The 18,967-nt window shown below is 39.0% G+C and overlaps 1 protein-coding gene and 1 pseudogene across 2 annotated transcripts in view; one reads left to right on the top strand and one right to left on the bottom strand.

Moving 5' to 3' along the window:
• Positions 1–14,748, bottom strand: part of Napb (NSF attachment protein beta) — a 47,766-nt gene extending 33,018 nt beyond the window's left edge. Inside the window, exon 1 of one of the 2 annotated variants that reach the window (XM_027921276.2) lies at positions 14,586–14,748. In XM_027921276.2, coding sequence (XP_027777077.1) covers positions 14,586–14,683 — 98 coding nt within the window. In that variant the 5' untranslated portion in view covers positions 14,684–14,748. The remainder of the gene's footprint in view (positions 1–14,585) is intronic. The other variant, XM_071608688.1, reaches the window with a different exon arrangement.
• Positions 2,150–2,560, top strand: LOC114107334 (small ribosomal subunit protein uS8 pseudogene; annotated as a pseudogene).
• Positions 14,749–18,967: the final 4,219 nt, after the last annotated feature.

Here is an 18,967-nt window from a genome sequence, read left to right as displayed (position 1 = left end):
GGAACAAAAAATTTCTCATTTCAAAATTCAACAGAACAGTCGTGGATGCTGTTAAAAATGCAAGATGTCCCTTCAGGTGAACCTGCCACAGAATGACAGTACTTCCTGTTTGAGGAAAAGAAAGGCCAGGAAATTGCATGTGAAGTTTGGTGCGTTTGCCACCTCTGTGACCTCAGCTGTGGGCTCTTCCCCCAAGTGCAGATCTTCAATTCAACTCGGGCAGAGGGCAGGCCTCGGCCTCCCCACCTCCCAGCCCCTCTGTGTTCTGATTAAATGCAGTTTTTAGTGCAAAAAAAAAAGAAATTGTTGTGATGGTTGCAGAGCTCTGGATATACTAAACAAACAAACAAACAAATCCCTGGACTATACACTTTAAATAGATAAATCATATGGTATGTGAACTATATCTCAATAAATGCTCCCCCCACTCCTCAAAAACATTTGGGGGTTATGTTACACCGGGAATGACAGGGGGGCCACAAGCCACACCAAAAAGGATGCATCAGAATAAGAAAAGCTTTCTCTCACACTTTTATGATCCCCTTTTCTCCATTTCAAGTCTACATATTTAAAAAAACAATTAGCCAATAGGTTTCCCAAATGGAAAGTTCCTAATATGAGAGTCTTCTCAATCTTAGCCATAGCTCGATAGAATTAAGGAAGACAAACCTCTTGCTTCTTTCTATCTTTCTTCCTAAAGAGTACCAGGAATCTTGAACTGCAATTACAGTGCAATCATTCTTATTAAAAGTTTCTAAATAAAACTAGCTTAATTAAAATGTACATTATCCTCCTCTAAAAAAAAAAAATTAAAATCCACTATTCCAAATCATTAAGATGGACCCCTTGAGGGGGAAGGTATAAACAATGCTGATTTTGTCTTTCCTGTCCTGCTTCTCTTCTGCCCTGTTATGTAATTGGTAAGAACACTGGGTAGATTGTGAGGTTTGGATCTGTAGAATGAAGTATGGTGGTCCTTTTGTTTTAAGCAGCAGCTCCAATGTTTAATAGCATTTGATAAGGAAATTGGAATTCTTAGAGTAAGCATATGATGTGAAAACACCAAGAATTAATCCAGAAACGAGTATACGAGAATCTGTGAAATGCCTGTCACTCACAACACCCTTTGCCTCAGTTTCCTCTTTCCTGTGGTAGGATCATCATGTTACAGGGCCCTTGCAGGATGGCAGAGGTTATGTGAACTGCCAATGCTACTAATGATGCCAGCAACCTCCCCTCACACTTGGACCTGTCTGCACCCTCTATGTCTCCTTGTTGCTTTGGCCCTCCTCATTCCTGTACTTGCCCATCAGTTACATTTTGTATTTAAAGACCACTCTGTACAAAAGCCTGTGATCACAGGAGCAGCCCTGAATCTTCGCACCCACCCCCACTGGCTGGAGTTAATATTCTGATTCAGTGTTGTATCTCCCTTACAAGAAAGTAAGGCAGGTATTTTTGTCTGGTTTACTCATGGTTGTATGCGCTGTCAGAGCAATTTGGGATTGATAAGTGCTTCTTAACTAAAGAGAAATTTTGGCTTAAAAAATAAAATAAAATGTACATTATCCTATTATTGTTACCAAAAGCTCGGGCCTACCCCAGATGCCAATTCATGACATTTTAATAATAAGGACATGGTTTTGAGAAAAAGGAAAAAGAAGGTTTATTGCTTTGCTAGCAAAGGAGAAACACAAGGGAGTCCAGTCCCAGAGGCTGTGATTCTGGCCATCAGAAGGAACAGAGGGATTTTAAAGTAATTCATCAAAGGTTGCATTCCAGGTGTGTTCTGGAAAGGGGTCCCAGGGTGCTCTAATGGTATGTTAGATATTCACTTCTTAGATCCTTTGGTAGATATCTTCTTCCTGTGGTGGTGTGTTCAAGGACAATTAACTAGGCAAAGAAAAAAGATAACACTGTCTCTCTAATCCTGTCAGGGAGGGGGAATAGAGGAAAAAAAAATATGTCCTTTTGAAAATAAGCCTCAGAGCAGCAAGGGCTATATATTCAAAAGGATAAGTGGACCACTGTGACATTATTTTCAGAGACAGAACGAGCTAAGAATATTAAAATTTATACATTATGCTAGGTTTTATACCTGATATGTCATTTTCATTATTACAACAACCACAGCTTTTGTGCCACCATAATGGTGCGCTTGAATGTCCTGGCTGATGTTCTCAAGAGCATCAACAATGCCGAAAAGAGAGGCAAACGCCAGGTCCTTATAAGGCCGTGCTCCAAAGTCATTGTCCGGTTTCTAACTGGGATGATGAAGCATGGTTACGTTGGCGAATTTGAAATCACTGATGATCACAGAGCTGGGAAAATTGTTGTCAACCTCACAGGCAGGTTAAACAAGTGTGGAGTGATAAGCCCCAGATTTGATGTGCAGCTTAAAGACCTAGAAAAATGGCAGAATAATCTGTTCCCATCCTGTCAGTTTGGTTTCATTGTATTGATAACCTCTGCTGGCATCTTGGACCACAAAGAAGCAAGAAAACACACAGGAGGAAAATTCCTAGGATTCTTTTTCCAGGGATGTAAAACATTCATATAATAAAATGCCTCACTGGACTCTCTTTCTAAAAAAAACAAAACAAACAAACAAACAAACAAACCACAACAACAAAAGACACCATCTCCATTTTAAAGAAGAGAAAATGGTATCTGGAGGTCAATGGCCCACAGTGGTTACCAGCCTAGGACAGCAGTACAGGCTAACTCTCTTGACTTCAAAGTTAGTGATTGCTATAAAAATATTAAATGACCCTTGAAACAGAAGTAGTTTCACTTTAAAAATACCAAAGAAGATTTACTTGTTTTAAACAGAACATAACTATAAAACTTAAAAATAAAAATGTATTTTTGAAATTACTCCAATTGCTTTGCTTTACACATATGAAAGCTAGTTTTTTTAAGTATTAAGAACAATATTCAGAATTCAAATTTAATTAATCCCATTGATTGCTATCTATAGAGCCCCACAGAGGGGTAGAAGATCTTGAAAACAGAAATGACACTGTGTGAAAGAACCTATCTTATAAGGTAATATAATGTAATCACATGGCACTAAATTGACACGTAGAAAGCTAAATTAAGTGGTTTTTGGTATTATGGAATTCTGACCTTGAACCACCATTACCCTGAAGCTGTAGTGGAAAAGCCCACTCAATTTCAGGGGCAAGGCAAACTCCCTCTTTTTGATCACGCTTATTGAGCAAATACTTGACTGAGATCAACACCTGCCAGAAAAGACTCAGGAAAGAAATACTTTGCCCACAGCGAGAATGCTGAGGAAAACACATCAAACTTCAGGGACAGAAGTGGTCTATGAGAACACATCCAACCTCACTACATTCCTCTAATATTTCACCAAGGCGCCAGTAAACACAGCTATCAAAACAAATTAATCCTCAAATACTCTGAAGTCTTGATTTTACCCCATCCTGAGTAATCACTGTTTTGGAGCACTGTATCACACTGGCAACTATAGTACATACTATTTTAAAACTGTGGGTGGGAGGAGGAAGATATCAAAGTAGATGGGTGGGAATTAATGGCACACACATAAGAAGATGTACCTGTAAGAAAAAGGTGACAACTGCAGAGGCAGAAATAAAGATGCCTCTAAAATCACAAGACATCAGAGTAGAAATATCTCAAAGGGTACAATGACAGCATTGTGATGATATGCATGTAGAATCAGAGAAAAAATTCAGCTCTATCATTAGGTACCCTGAAGGGTACCTAATGATATTCTCTGAAGGAATGTCAAACCATATCAAAGAACTAAAAATCAGGAATCACTGTTAGTAGTACGTGGGACATAAGGTAGGATACACAAGGTGGGGTACCCTACCACACAAGATAGTTTTTCCTCTTCATTATTTACCAGCAGTGTCTCCTTAGCCACTAGGATAATCTCTGGGTTTAGGGGACCAGCATAGGGCCTGCCCAGGCCACATGACAATGCTGACTGCTTAGTAGTACCTGTGTGGAAAAACCTGTCCACACTACAGTTTTTAAAAAAGTTTTCCATATGTCCCTCAAAGCAATAAGGAAATATAGTTAAGTATTCAGAACTAGAGAGAGAAATTAAAAATCTGTTTAAGTATTTATTCAATGATAGAATCAACTCCAAAAGCAATTTATTTTCAGTTGATGCTTTATTTCTGTAAATCACACTTGATTATTTTATTTCTGGGTTTAACATATTTCAAAAGAGTCTAGTTTTTTCATGAGATAGAAAAAGTAGAGATTTTTGCAGCTGGGGAGATTGTGGCTCCAGGGGAACACTGTAAATAACAGCAGAAGGCAAGATATGGAAGTCAACCCAGGTGTCCATCAGTGGATGAATGGATAAAGAAAATGTAGTAGATACATATAACAGAATATTGTTCTACCATAAATAAGATAAATAAGTCAGGCACAGAAAAATTAATATGTGTTCTCATTTATAAGTGGAAGCTAAAATGGTGATCTCACAGGAGTGCGGAGTAGACCAGTAGTTAGCAGAACTTGGGCAGGGTGAGTATAGAGAGAGGATGGCTAATGGGGTACAGGTGGATAGGAGGAATAACTTCTAATGTTCCACAGCTAAATAGGATTTAACTCAATATTTCAAAAAAGCTAGTAGAGAGGATTTTGAATGTTCTGACAAAAGGACAAAATTTTAAGGTGACAGATATGGAATACCCTGATCTGATCCATTATATTGTCTACATGTATTGCAACGTCACATTGTACCCCATGTATGAGTGCAAATAAAAAATAAAAAATATATATTTTAAAAAGGTAGGCAGGAGGGAGACTCTCCAGAATGCTAATATGAATTCTTAAAGACTGTTACCAGAAGACTGAGGTGCTTTTGAAAGTTCCTTTGTCTTTTCATTAAATTGATGATATAGAGGCTCAATGCACACTAGCAAGCCCAGGGCCCCAGCTTTAGTCTGACACTTCAAATGTACAGTCACTTATCAGCTGCTTGTTCTCATAAGCAATCAGGATGAAGATAGGAAGAGAAACACTACCTGGCCAGCAGCCAGCACTGTGTCAGTGAGGTGAGCAGCTCTCAGTGATATGCCTTGGATTCTTGGATTCAATTCTGAGAGCATTTCACTTTGTTTATGTAAGAAAAAACTAATTATAGATTCTCAGACACAGGAAACAATCTGAGACATTTAAGGACTGTTTGACAAAAAGTACCTGTGTTAAGGCATAATTTCCTGAAATAGTTGATGAGAACAGGTATGTCAAAGAAAGTTAGCTGGACTTTACTTTGGCAACAGTTCCAATGTTTCAGCTTGATAGGCAGAGCAGTCATTTTTTTTATGGAGGGAAATATGTATAGACTGGATCCAGTAATAAATAAAATCAGGATAAACACATAAGAAAGCTAAGAGTAGCAACTATCAGGTAAACTTAGAAATGGCTGTTGCACACAACTTTACTTGCCAACAGTAAATTAAAAAAAAAAAAATATATATATATATTTAGTTGTTGTTGGACCTTTATTTTACTTATTTATATGTGGTGCTGAGAATTGAACCCAGTGCCTCACACATGCTAGACAAATGCTTTACCACTGAGCTACAACCTCAGCCCTACCAACAGTAAATTTTAATGTTTATAAAAATTAAATCTTTGAACTAAATTTTCAATCTTTAAAAAATAACTGATGATTTTTCAATTTCTAAAGGATAATGTTGGCTAAATACACAAATACTAAACCAGCAGATCCAACAGAGCCCCTGCTAAAGTCAGGAGGGAGTTGTGGCCAAAAGAGGGGAGTACAGAAGAGTCCTTGCAGTGGAGGTTCAGTGATAGTATTCCTTACTGAGGGTTAGTCCCATTACAGTGAGGAAAGACCAGGAGTAAGACCTGGAGGGTTGGAGCACTACAGCTGGAACCTGAAGAAGGGCCTTTGCTAAGGGTGGCCATCTCCAGAAGACACTGCTTCTGGCACAGAGGGGTCAACTTACAATGAGGAGGCTGCTCTATGAAGCCTTGCAGTGAAAGGAAGGCAGGCAAACAATGGAGATACATTCAGAATCTTTCCAAAAGAAAGGCGTATCAGAACTGGAAAACACCAAGCCTCTACCCACCCCTCCACATAACACCATTCAGCCCAGAAATTGCATTTAATTGTACTAACAGAAAAGAGCAAACTCGGGGCTGGGGTTGTGGCTTAGTGAGAGTGCTTGCCTAGCATGTGTGAGGCACTGGGTTCAATCCTCAGCACCACATAAATGTAAAATAAAGATATTGTGTCCACCTAAAACTTAAGAGTAAATATTTTAAAAAAAGAAAAGAGCAAACTCAGAACCTATGAAGTCACTCAACTCCCTCATCTCCCATCTTAAAAACCTGTGCTAATGTAGGCTTGGGAAACCTGACAACATTTAACAGAAAAGAGAAGCAGTATTCACACAAAGCTACCATCTATGAAGTAAGAAGGAAAACTGCAGCTGACAAAAATGTACTTCCCAAAACAACCATAAAGCAGAGGAAAACAACAACCCCATATGATTTAAATATTTAACAAAATCTTGCAGATATAAGTATATCATAAAAGTAAAAATATAAACTCAGACCAGAAATGTACAAAAAATAAGATGAAGTTTTGTTATAAATTCTTTTTTTTTAAAGAGAGAGAGAGAGAGAGAGAGAGAGAGAGAGAGAATTTTAATATTTATTTTTTTTTTAGTTTTCGGGGGACACAACATCTTTGTTTGTATGTGGTGCTTGGGATTGAACCCGGGCCGCACGCATGCCAGGCGAGCGCACTACCGCTTGAGCCACATCCCCAGCCCATGTTATAAATTCTTGAAAGATAGAAAAGGATAAAATCATCCCAGAAATGAAGTCTTTGTTTTATCTCAGAAAAGAATAGGTTCTACTGTTATAGAGGAGAAAAATGAAAACAACGAAGTGAATGAAAATTAAATGAAGGGAAAAGAAGCACAGTACAAGAAACACAACTAAAAGCCTGTAAGGCTTAAAATAGCCAAAAGTATACCAAATATATCAATTGGCTTTTTTAGACTTGTCACAACAACAAATAACCCCAACATCTCCCAAAGGTGCATCTTGCTCATTTTCCTGATTACTGCAGGATGATTATGGCTACTGGTTCTTTCTCTAAGTGTCACCATTCTTTATTCTGGAAAGCATCTATCTGGGATATATTCTTATTTTCTTGTGAAGCAGGGGTGGGAAGGAAAACCCATGGCAGCTGCCTTGGTGGTCCCTATTCTTTGGATCAGAAGGATCACCTGTCTCTTCCACTGATACCTCCTCAAATCAGTCACATGGCCTCCACAGGCTCCAAGGGGAGAGGGAACTGGCCAGCACAGAGCATGTGGCAACTGGACAAGTTATGATCCTCTTACATAATGCAGTCCTAAAGCAGACAAATACAAACTACAAGAAAACAGAGATTACTATCCTGAAATCAGTCAAAGCAGAATTTGAGCTCCAAAGCATTAAATTCGATAAAGTTCACTTCATAATGCTAAACATAAAATTAACAAAATTATACATATTAGTTGTGAATATGTATGTATCAGAGCACAGTAGTTATTTTCATAAATCAGAAACTACAAAAGATGCAAGAATCAAAAAAAATTAATTATAGGAGACATTAATACACCCCCTTTATTCCAAAGCAGATTAGATAGATATATAAATACAGACAAAGAAGACACAGACAATATAATCAGTAATTCGATTTTACAGATCTCTATCAACCTCTGATAATACTCACTCTGTCATTCATGAAACACAAACACATATTAGGTGGCAAAAAAAAAAAATCTCAAGAAGTTGTCTAATCATAATAAAGTAAAACCAGAAATTCGTATACAAAGAAAGGCTCTTCTGCCTGGAATAAACAACTGAACAACTAAATAACTCTTGGATCAGAGGGAAAACAAACGAAAATGAAGACATCATACATAAAGATCTACAGTTAGTAAATAAAACCATAAATATTTGGATCCATACTAACAACATGGAAACAGCAAATTAGTATCTCTTTCCCCCAAAACAGCCTGCAGGAAAAACAAAAGAAAGTAAAATAAAGTTGAAATAAAGTAATAAAGGTAAAGCAGAATTTTATAAGGCAGAAGACATGAAACCAGTGGAATAAATCAAAATACTAATTGGAGAGAAAGGATCAAAAGAATCAAGGAAAAAGAGAGGAAAGTGACAAGATACAAAAATAAGAGTGACAAGAACTACTGAAATAGAACAGTTGTAGAACTCTGCAAGTAAAGTTTTAAAAACTTACATGAAAATTTTCCTAGAAAAATACTTTATCAAAACATACCTCAATACAAACAGAAAAGTTAAACACTCCAAATTCCAAAGAAAAAAATAAACAGAAAGTTACCAAGAAATACCACCAAAACACTCAATGGTTTCACAGTAAGTGGATTCTACTCCTACATGTTTTTTGGGGGGCCCTGAGGGGTACTGGGGATTTAACTGAGGGGCACTCAACCACTGAGCCACATGTCCAGCCCTTTTTTTATTTTTATTTACAGACAAGGTCTTACTGAGTTGCTTAGGGCCTTACTAAGTTGCTGAGGCTGGCTTTGAACTCACAATCCTCCTGCTTCAGCCTCCTGAGCTGCTGGGATTACAGGTGTGCACCACCATGCCTGGCTCCTCCATTTTTTTTATGAGGCACCTGTAACATCACATTTCAACCTGATAAAGACTATACACTAAAAAAAATTGTTAAGTAAAACAAATCTAAATAAAGTATGTAAAATCAGAATCCAACAGAGCCCATTAGTAGGATCCAACAGAGCCCATATAGTAGAATCCAGAAAGGCTTATTGTAGGAAAGAAAGCAAGGATAGCTCAAAAATAAGGCTACCCACTATTGACCACAGCAGTAACTCTAAAGGAGCAAAAGGTTTACATCTACAGATACTGAAAAGGCCTTCAAAATACAACAATAATGCCTAATGGAAACAAGCAGTAAAGCAGGATCAACAGATAATTGCTTACCATGAAAAAATAATTTAAGCTAAGAAAATATTGATTTATTAGATTTCAATTAAATTATTATTATTTACACTAAGCTGCATTTAAATACAGAAATAGTTATTCTGAAATTGTACTTCCAAGTTTCTTTACTGTGAACCGTATTAGTCCCTAAAAATGACTTGAAGGTACAAAAGGCTTTACTGACTTTATCATCTAATCAAATGAACACAATGTAAAGGTCTAAAAATAACATGTAAAGTCTCCTATAACTAGGGTAATCCAGTGTCCTGGACACTCATTAATCAGCACAGATCCAGAATTACAGGTTTAAATATTGTTTACATATTAAAGGGAATGTCTGGAGATTGAGAAATAACTAAGTAAAATCAGAAGGCCAAAGAAGAAATGGAAATCATGTAAATTCTGTAACATTTTCAGTATCAATACTGATGAAGAAATTATAAGTAGAAATGTTCTGAAATTTTTTAGAATTATGACGGTAACCATCAGAAGAGGGAAAAAAGAAAAAAAGAAGAGGGAAGATTGTGTAAGAATTTTACTGTTCAACTGAAACCCTTTACACTACTTTGTACCTTTCTACTATGTGCAACTACTATGGTACACCCTTTGCTCTTAAAGGAAAAAAAAAACAAAAACAGGATTAACATTAATATATTCAGTCTCTCCACCAACAATGACCAGGTGCCTAGTGCATGCCACAAACTAGGTGAGAGTTGGGACACAACAACCAAAGAGGATAGACTCCCAAGGAGCCATACACCATCACTGTGTGATATCTCTTCTAAACAGACTTCCAAAACGAGAGATACAGCAAACAATGCAAAGCTGCAAACAGAAAAAGCCACTGCAGACAACTTATCATTTGATATACAAATTGTAACTTGACATAAAATCAGAAAACTAAATGATTATAATGAAAAGTTACACAGCTCTGAGCAGCTGACTAAGCATTCTCACACCTCATTCAATCCTAACAATGACTGTCCCTCTGCCCATTTGAAAGCTAAAATAATCAGAAGCTCCAAGTTTAACTTACTAGGCTTTGGTCACTAAAATAGTAAATTAGAACCAAAGTCCATGCATTGTCTTCCCACATATAATTTGTATTCTATTTCTTAAATATAATATATAATAATTATCTAGCATGTACATTATTCTAGTTCTTAAATTATAAGAAATATACATGTATTGGCTTATACTATATCACTTGTCTCTATAAATAAATCTGAAAAATGATTTTTAAAAAATTCAATCTACATTTGAATATGAATCACAACTTGAGAAAGACCTAAATGTTTTATGAAGGCTACCAAATGGTCCATTATATTGTGGAAAAACTTAGATATACAATCTTCATTGAAAAAGCCTAGTGAAGAATACTGATAAGAGTTTACAATGCTAAGAAATATTCCCAATTTTTACAAATAGCTTATAGATTGTAAGGATCTTCAGTAAATTTATAATGACACTGCCAGATTTTTAGCTTTTTTAAAAAAATAACCTCTGAGATTGAGAACACTGAAAAAAAAAAGGGGGAAGATAGCATTATCAGGAACAACTTTCCACTGTCATTCTTAAGTACCACTTTCTTGATATGCATTGGTAAGGTTACTAATCCTCAATCTATGGTCTCCTAGCAACAAGATGGTAAGCTTGTAAAGAGATCTTTCCAATTCAAAACTATTACTGTCAGACTCAGGCCAATTTAAGATCATACTAGTAATTCATTAAGATTCTAAATTAGAATTTGAAATTAACTACAAAATCCCATAGCTCATTTCTGGCAACAAATTAAACGACAACACAATTCTTTTGGTAGCAGTTTCACTATATTATACTACAGCCTTCAGAAAAAGTAAGGTTTGATTCCATAGCTACAAAAACATATTATTTAGCTAACCTGCAGTCAAACAGAAAAACAGAACACATAATTAACAGTGGTTTCTTGCAATTTTGCATCCCTTATAGGGGGATTGCAGGTAGTGGGGAGGGGGGAATCTTTTGGGAAAGAACACTGACACCTTGCCTACCAAGCAGACAAATAATGGATTTGTGTATTACACACAGAACAATTATTTGATGTTTTCTTGTATCGATGAATATTTTTATTTAATTTTACTAAAAGCAACAAAAAAGCAAGAGCTATGAATAGCACTGAGAATACAATAATGCTATAAAAAGCAGTGTGGGTGGGGGGTAAATACTGAGTAAAGGAGGAGGTGAACTAATGAAAGGCTTTAATCTGCAGTTAGAATATTAAGAATATCTGTGATATGTGAAGAAACCTGCAATATGCCAAGTATCTTTTAATAGGTGCCACCTCTTCAAAGTAATACCTATTCCCCTGAAAGCACCAGCTAATTAGTTCTTAAATATGTGAGCTCTGATGGTGCTCAGGTCAATATGTATGTTATTAATTCTGTGTTGTTAATTCAGGAGTATGACAGGGAGACAGACTATAATATTTTAAATACAGGATAATGGGGAGGAAGTCAGGGTAGAGTGACACATATTCCAGTCCAGAAAGATGATGCTTACAAGAACATATGATTCCACATGTAACAAAGGACTCTAAACATTTAAAATTGATATAATATCTATATAATAAGATATATATCTTAGTCTTTCTTTTTTTGTTTTTATTTATTTATTTTTTATTTTATTAGTTGCTCAAGACAATACAATGATCTTGACATATCATACATTTGATTCAAATGGGGTATGAACTCTCATTTTTCCACGTGTACAGATTGCAGGATCACATTGGTTATACAGCCATGTATATACATACAGCAATATTAGTGTCTGTTGTATTCTGCTGCCCTCCCTATCCCCCCCTCCCCTCTCTCTACCCAATCTACTGTGAGACATTTCTCTCTCTTTTTTTTCCTTCCCCCTCACACCATCATATATGTATTTTGTATAACAATGAGGGTCTCTTTCTATCTTCCGTGCAATTCCCCTTCTCCCTCCTATTCCCTCCCACCTCTCTTCCCTGTTTAGTGGTAATTTATATCTTAGTCTTTCTATTAAAATGGTGAAACTAAGTCCAGTTTTTTACTTCAAGTAATTATATAGTATTATTAAAACTCATGAAACTCCAAGTATTATTCTTTCCCAGAACTTTTCAGGAGTCAAATATTACTGGATATAACACAGTCCTCAGAACACAAATAACACTTGCATGGCACTTTCACTAAAAGGTCAATAACCAAGTCTTTGGTTCTGAAATCTTGGGAAAGTCACTTAATCCATTTGGCCCTATGCTTCCTTGATAAGTAATGAAGTTGACAATATTTTAAAGTTTTGATAAATATGCACATTAATATTCCCTTAATCATCTCCAAGTCCATGGTCTAAATGTTTTACAAACATAAACTCCATGATCCTCACAAATTAGAACATGTACTAGTCATATCCCCATCTATAGCAGAGACTGAGGCACAGAAAAGCAAACCAGTTCTCAAAGCTAGGATAATAAATTGACCAGCAGTGCCTATGTGTCAGACACAGAATGCAACAGCTTTTGTGCCAACTGAGTATAAATGATGAAGTTTTCCTATATGGCCTGACAATAAGACAGGGTAACAACAGCCAAAGAGATGTTTCTTTAAAAACAAAAAGGTTCTTAAAAATACTTTTTAGGATTTTTGGCTCAAGATTTGACCTACTTTTCCAACACAACAAAATACCTTTTGGCCAAATGGAGTTTTTGTCTTGAGACAAGCATTCAGCACTGTCATGCTTTTTCCTCTGCCAAGTACAGATTCTCGCAGGCAAGCATATCCTGATTTAATACACTGATCACCCCCCAGTGTGAGAAGCTATGGCATTAAATTTTATCTGCATAAATTTTAAATGTTTTGTGAATTGAAAAAGTGTTATTATTTGGCATTAGCACCAAATACTAGTCAATACTCTTTCCAACTTTAAAGGAGAAATACAATACATAATTTATAGCCATATCTTCAATCCACATATCACATGAGAGATTTAGAAACCAGCTATGTGTCCTTGAGGACAGGGCCCCTTTTCTTTATGAATCTTTACAGGCTGCACTACCAGGCACTGTATAGAATCAGGCTGGCAAAAAGAAGTCAAAACCTATTGAGTGTGTTTTCTGAACTAAGAGTGCCAATTGAATTTGTATAGAAATAAAATTGTGTCTATAATGCAATGGCTAAATATATACCACTGGTCCTTCTCAAGAATAAAAATTTGCTCTCAGTGATGGCAGAGGATTTTTCATTTTCAAAAGGAAAAAAAGACAGCATGCACACACAAAATTTCTGCCACTGTCATCTTAAACAGCTGAATCATTCACAGAATCAACAACCCAGATTTCTTCAACAAGCTGCCAGTGCAACCTCTGCTTTTCAAGAGGTCCGAATTTAAAACCTTCCCAAGGACAGCGTGGAAGAATTACAGGAAATTAATGGGATTTCCCAAAAGATCCTGACTTAAAATAAGAGCTGCGTTATCCTTAATCAAACAGGAGGCCCTGGCTATGAATCAATCTTTGGCAAAGGAAAAATACTATGCTGAGGAAATGCATTTCTTCATCCAAGGAGTATCTACTAGATGACCATTGGGCACAAGGCCCCTGGGCAGAGGCCAGCGGTTGCACGACCGCTTGGAATGGGGGCTCCACCCCTTGCACCTCAGCAGACAGCCACCAGACTCTTGGGCAGGCGCCAGGATGAGTCCCCTGACTGCCCCTCCCCCGACGCCACTATCCAATGTGGGCTTAAAGGCGGCCAAAAGCAAAATCCCACCCGCCACGCCAGTGGGGTCCTTTGCCAGCATTAGCCACTTAAGGTATGGGTCCCTGCGCACCAACGCGCTGCCACCTCCGGGGCCGAAGGGAATGGGGAGGGGGTACCCGGAGGTCTCTGGAGGGCAGATGGTGGCTGAGAACCTCTGGGGGTTTCCAGGAGTGCTTGGACTAAGGGCCCCTAAAAGGTTCTGGGGACTCCGAGAGCGTGGCGTGTTGAAGGCTCTGAAGTGTGCGCGGAGACTGGAGACCCCTATGCACGTTCTAAGAACGCAGGAGGGGGGTCTCTAGAGGGAGCGTGGGGTCAAAGGGTCCGGGTGGGCGTTTGGGAGGACTGAGGGAGGCATTGGGGGTCCTAGCAGGGTCTTCCTGGCCCTCCAGAATGCCCCAGTGCTCTTCGTATCCAAGGGGGGTTCTCTGGAGGTCATATAGGGCCCCGGGTTCACTCTCCAGGACCCAGGGAGACACTGAGGGCCTCAGGAGAGTATCTAGAGTGGCACTGGAGGCCAAGAGGGTTCTCTGGAAGGCATGTGGGGCCCAAAGTTTCCGGGAACGTTCTGGGGGGCCCCAAGGGGTTCGCCGGAGGCCACCTAGCACCTCGGGGGCGTTCTGGGGGACTTAAGGGGTCGCTGAGGATATGAAGGGGTTCTCTAGAGGGCTTTGGGAACTGAGGGCTTTCAGGTACGTTCTGGGGGACACAGGGAGCGGGTGGGAGACTCTGCGGTGGCTGCCGGCTGGGGAGGGGGCCCGGTACGGAGATCCCTTAGGGCACGCACACTCTGCTGCTCACCCGAACAGCCCTCGGAGAAAAGAGTGGGAGGCTTTGACTCGCTTCTCGGCCTCCGCCATCAGCTGCACCGCCTCTCGTTCCTTCCCGGCGTTGTCCATGTCAGCCGCTGCAGTCCACTCAGCCTGCTCAGGAGGCTCAGGAGCGCCCGCGGCGCCTTCGCCCTCTCTCGCGGCCGCGGGAACGCAGGCGCGGAGCGCAAGGCCTTTCGGGATTTGTAGTCCGCGACCCTGCCCTGGCTGCGGAGACGCGAGAGGCTCGACTACAGTTCCCAAAAGGCCGTTGGGCAAGGCTGGGTGCCGGGTTTTCAGACCGTTGACTCCCCAGCTCTGGAGCTGGGGGCGTGGCCCTAGGGAGGTGTCCGGAGCCAAGGTGGACTTGAATGTTTTAAGAATGGGGAGTTGGAAAAGGACCTGTGGCTTGCTGTAAAGATAACTTAAAACATACAGCATCAGGATTCCCTGCTCAACTTGAGATGGACGAAGGAATTCTCAGCATCCTGCAAAACGAAGTCTAATGCAGCCACTGAGAGCAATTTCATCAACCATGTGATGCCTACCCCGTAACTCTCCAAAATAGGAGTAACAGCTGGCGAAGTTATTTTTATCTCTCAGAACAAGACGTCTAAGAATGCTCATCTTCCTGATATAAATTCAAAGTTGTTTCTGATTTTCTCCTAACTGCAACTTTTTGTTGGTCCTTTCTTCCTTCATTAGAAATGAATACATGCCATATGTGTACAATCTACTTTTTATTGACTGAATTCTATTAAGTGGATGTGAGTCCTTGAGTGTTTTTATCCCTTACATAATGCCTGCCACAGAGGGTGGATCTCCTGGAACAAAATCCCTATCTGCTGGTAAGACTTATAATCTCCTAAGAGAAGTATCCATAGATAGCAATACTGTGCCAATGGTTTCCAGGATTGTTCCAGAGGGAATTATGTCTTAACATAATTTCTAGGCCATTTGTGTTTGGTAATGCTAAAGCAGAGGTGATAAAGCAAACATAAGAATCACTTATATTTAATTTTATATCACTTTTATATCAGAAATGAGAATTTATGACAATTTTAAGCTATTAAATAAATACACTGTGGGTTTTGGTAAGCAAAATTTACATAAGAAAATGAAGCCTGTTTTTACAAAGCAAAGCAAGAGGGGCCAAAACCTTAGAAGGAAAAGTTAGTAAAGCATGTCACTAAGTTCATACACCACAGGACATTCTAGAGAGAGGGAAATCTCAATTCTTTGTGGACAGCTTATTTGCAGTTACTGTGTGCATTATTCTGACTTTGAAAAACTGATTTGTGTGTTTTGGAGCAGAATTTGTGTGTTTTGGAGCAAAATAGGGGAAAAGGCGGGAAATTGGAGGTGGCAGTAAATTCATGAGCAAAGAGAGGAAAGGCTGCAAAAAGTGGACAGAGGCATCTGCAAAGTAGAGCAGTATATGAGCATGTTGGGCCAACTCAAAAACTCCCAAGTTATTACTGTGTTGATCAAAACAGTTCCCAAACCTGGCTCAACAAAGAAGCTATGCGGGATATTCAGAAAATACTGATCCCTAGACCACTGTCTTTTAATGTCAGTATCTCTTGGAGTTGGAGTGCAGATTTAAAAAAGAATTCTCCACCCCTAATATAGACAGTACTTCTCCTTTCCCCACTATGCTGGAAATGGAACCTACGGCCTTACACAAGGCAAGTGCTGTACCACTGAGCTGCATCCCTAGCCCTCTACCTCCATCCTGAAGATCACAATTCTAGACTCTTAAATCTGTAGTCAGCAGAAAAGGAGCTAGAATGGATCATCTCCTCTAACCTAAAATTTGTAATGAAAGGTGACAGTGATATATTTTAACATTTTTGGTTGTTTCTGGTTATTTACCTCATTCTCTTCTTTCTTACAGGAAGTCTATGGGCACTGTCTCCTACTGGAATATCATGGCAGCTGCACATGTTGGAGGAAATCACTTACATCATGAGTCAAAAAAAAGATAGGAAGGGCCATGGATTCCCCAAACCCCTTTAAGGGAATGACCCCAATGATCTAAGGACGTCCTGCTAAGACATATATCTTAAAGGTTCACAATGCCTCCCCAAAGCACCTCTCTAGGTTCCAAGTGTTGAACACATGGACCTTTGGGGGACAAATGATTAGAATTATAGCATCTTGACTTATAGCTCTGGACATTTATTAAGAAAAGAGGGGAAAAAGCTTCAGTCATTTTCTGAGATCAAGCAGGAAAATATGCACCTTGGACAAGGAAGAACAAAACTGAGCCTGCTTACCTTTCCCCAGGAGCAGATTGGGGTGGACACATAGTCTCTCAGTCTGAATCAGCACACAGGAGGCTACATTAGAAGAAATGTCCACATACCCATTCCAAAGGGTTGTCCACAGAGGCAGCACTGAAGCCCTCTAAGAAGACCTCTCTCTTAAGAGAAGCAGGGTCAGAAAATGGCCTGTGTGGGTAAAAGGTGTGGCCATCTGCATGTGTTCTAGAAGGGGAAAGAGAGTTTTTGGCAGATGGGTGCTGCAACCTGCAAGCCATTAATTTAGAAATTGGCAAAAAGCAATGGGGGATAGAGAAACGACAAACAGACACATAGAAAAGCTGGGGCTGGGTGGTGCTTCATCCCCTGATGAGGGATGCATGACCCAGAGTTAGCTCAGCACATTTATTATATAGGTTTTAACATCAAGGGGGTTTTCTGTGAGAAAGTTTCTTCAAAGCAAGCAGTCTGAAGGACGAGGTTCTATTATAATTGTCTTTTTGCGCTCATAATTCTCTACCCCTGGCAGCCGGTGTCTGAACTCAGGGTCAAGAGTGATAGTCCCTTGGCTTGCACAGAACTTCCTTTAAGCAGGATGTCACCATAGCAACTGGGCAGTCTTAACTTGCATCTTTGCACAAGAAGTTCCCAGTGCAGGCGTGCCACTGGACAGAGACTGTGATTCAAATCACCACTCCTGACAGATGGGTATACCTTTAATGATATTGAAAGTTATAGGGCATCACTTTCTACACTGAAACAAGTTGATAAAGCTTACAAACATTCAAGCAGAGATAAATCAACACCAACTCTGGTTAAGGGCCAGGGAATTTCAACAGATTTGTAGATAGATTAAAACCATTGGTAGTTGAGAAAGTCAGTCCTCACTTTGTCCACTCTGGTTATGTTGAGCAAGTTATAAAGCTGGAGCCCCAAGGCTGAGGAGCAGCCCTCCTCACAGTGGTCTTGCTCTCCTGAGGCTACTGCCAGAGTCTTCAGATGCCCCCTTTCATGACATTTCAGCCTTTGTTTTGTCTACAAATGGTAGAATGGCTCCGTGCCAGACCATTCTAAAGCAGTGTGCTATGCTTGAGAAAGTAGGGAAGAATAGAGTCCATTCCAAAAGGTTATTCATTCAAAATCATTAAGCAACACATTAATGAAAATAAATATCTTCCATAAATGTGAATAAGATTGTGCAACTTTTTAAAAATATTTTTTATTATTAGTTATACATGAATGACAGTGGAATCCACTTTGACACATCATACATAAATGGAGTATAACTTCTCATTCTTCTGGTTGTACATGATGTGGAATCACACCATTAATATCATCATATATGCACATAGGGTATTAATGTCCGATTTATTCTACTATCCTTCCTATCCTTATTCCCCCTCCCCTCCCTTCACTCCCCTCTTCCTGATCCAAAGTAACTTTATTCTTCCCTTATTGTGAATTAGCATTTGCATATCAGAGAAACATTCAGCCTTTGGTTTTTTGGAATTGGCTTATTTCGCTTAGCATGATATTCCCAGCTCCACCCACTTACCAGTAAATGTTATCATTTCATTCTTTAAGGCTGAGTAATTTCCACTGTGTATATATACCACATTTTTCTTATCCATTCATCTGTTGTTGAAGGGCAGCTAGGTTGGTTCCATAGTTTAGCTATTGTGAGTTGAGCTGTGTATATATAAACATTGATGTGGCTGTGTCACTGTAGTATGCTAATTTAAAATCCTTTGGGTATATACGAAGGAGTGGGATAGCAGGGTCAAATGGTGGTTCTGTTCCAAGTTTTCTGATGCATCTCCATACTGCTTTTCATAATGGTTGCACCAATTTGCAGTCCCACCAGCAATGTATGAGTGTACCTTTTCCCCCACATCCTCACCAACATTTATTATTGCTTGTATTCTTTTTTTAAGTTGAAAGGATATGACTTATTGAATATTTTTTAAAATTTTGAAATTAATGTACATTTAATTTTTTAAAAAAATTGCATTAGATTACTATAAAGCAGATTTACATACAACCATAAACTGAAGAAAATACAAGTTTCCGTGTGATACTAACAAAGGAACTCTTTCCTTTATCGTAAAAA

The sequence above is a fragment of the Marmota flaviventris genome, chromosome 2 (assembly GCF_047511675.1).
Source record: "Marmota flaviventris isolate mMarFla1 chromosome 2, mMarFla1.hap1, whole genome shotgun sequence".
Taxonomy (NCBI): Eukaryota; Metazoa; Chordata; class Mammalia; order Rodentia; family Sciuridae; genus Marmota; species Marmota flaviventris.
The sequence above is the reverse complement of the archived record's forward strand: the minus strand, read 5'-3'. Positions and strand labels throughout refer to the sequence as shown.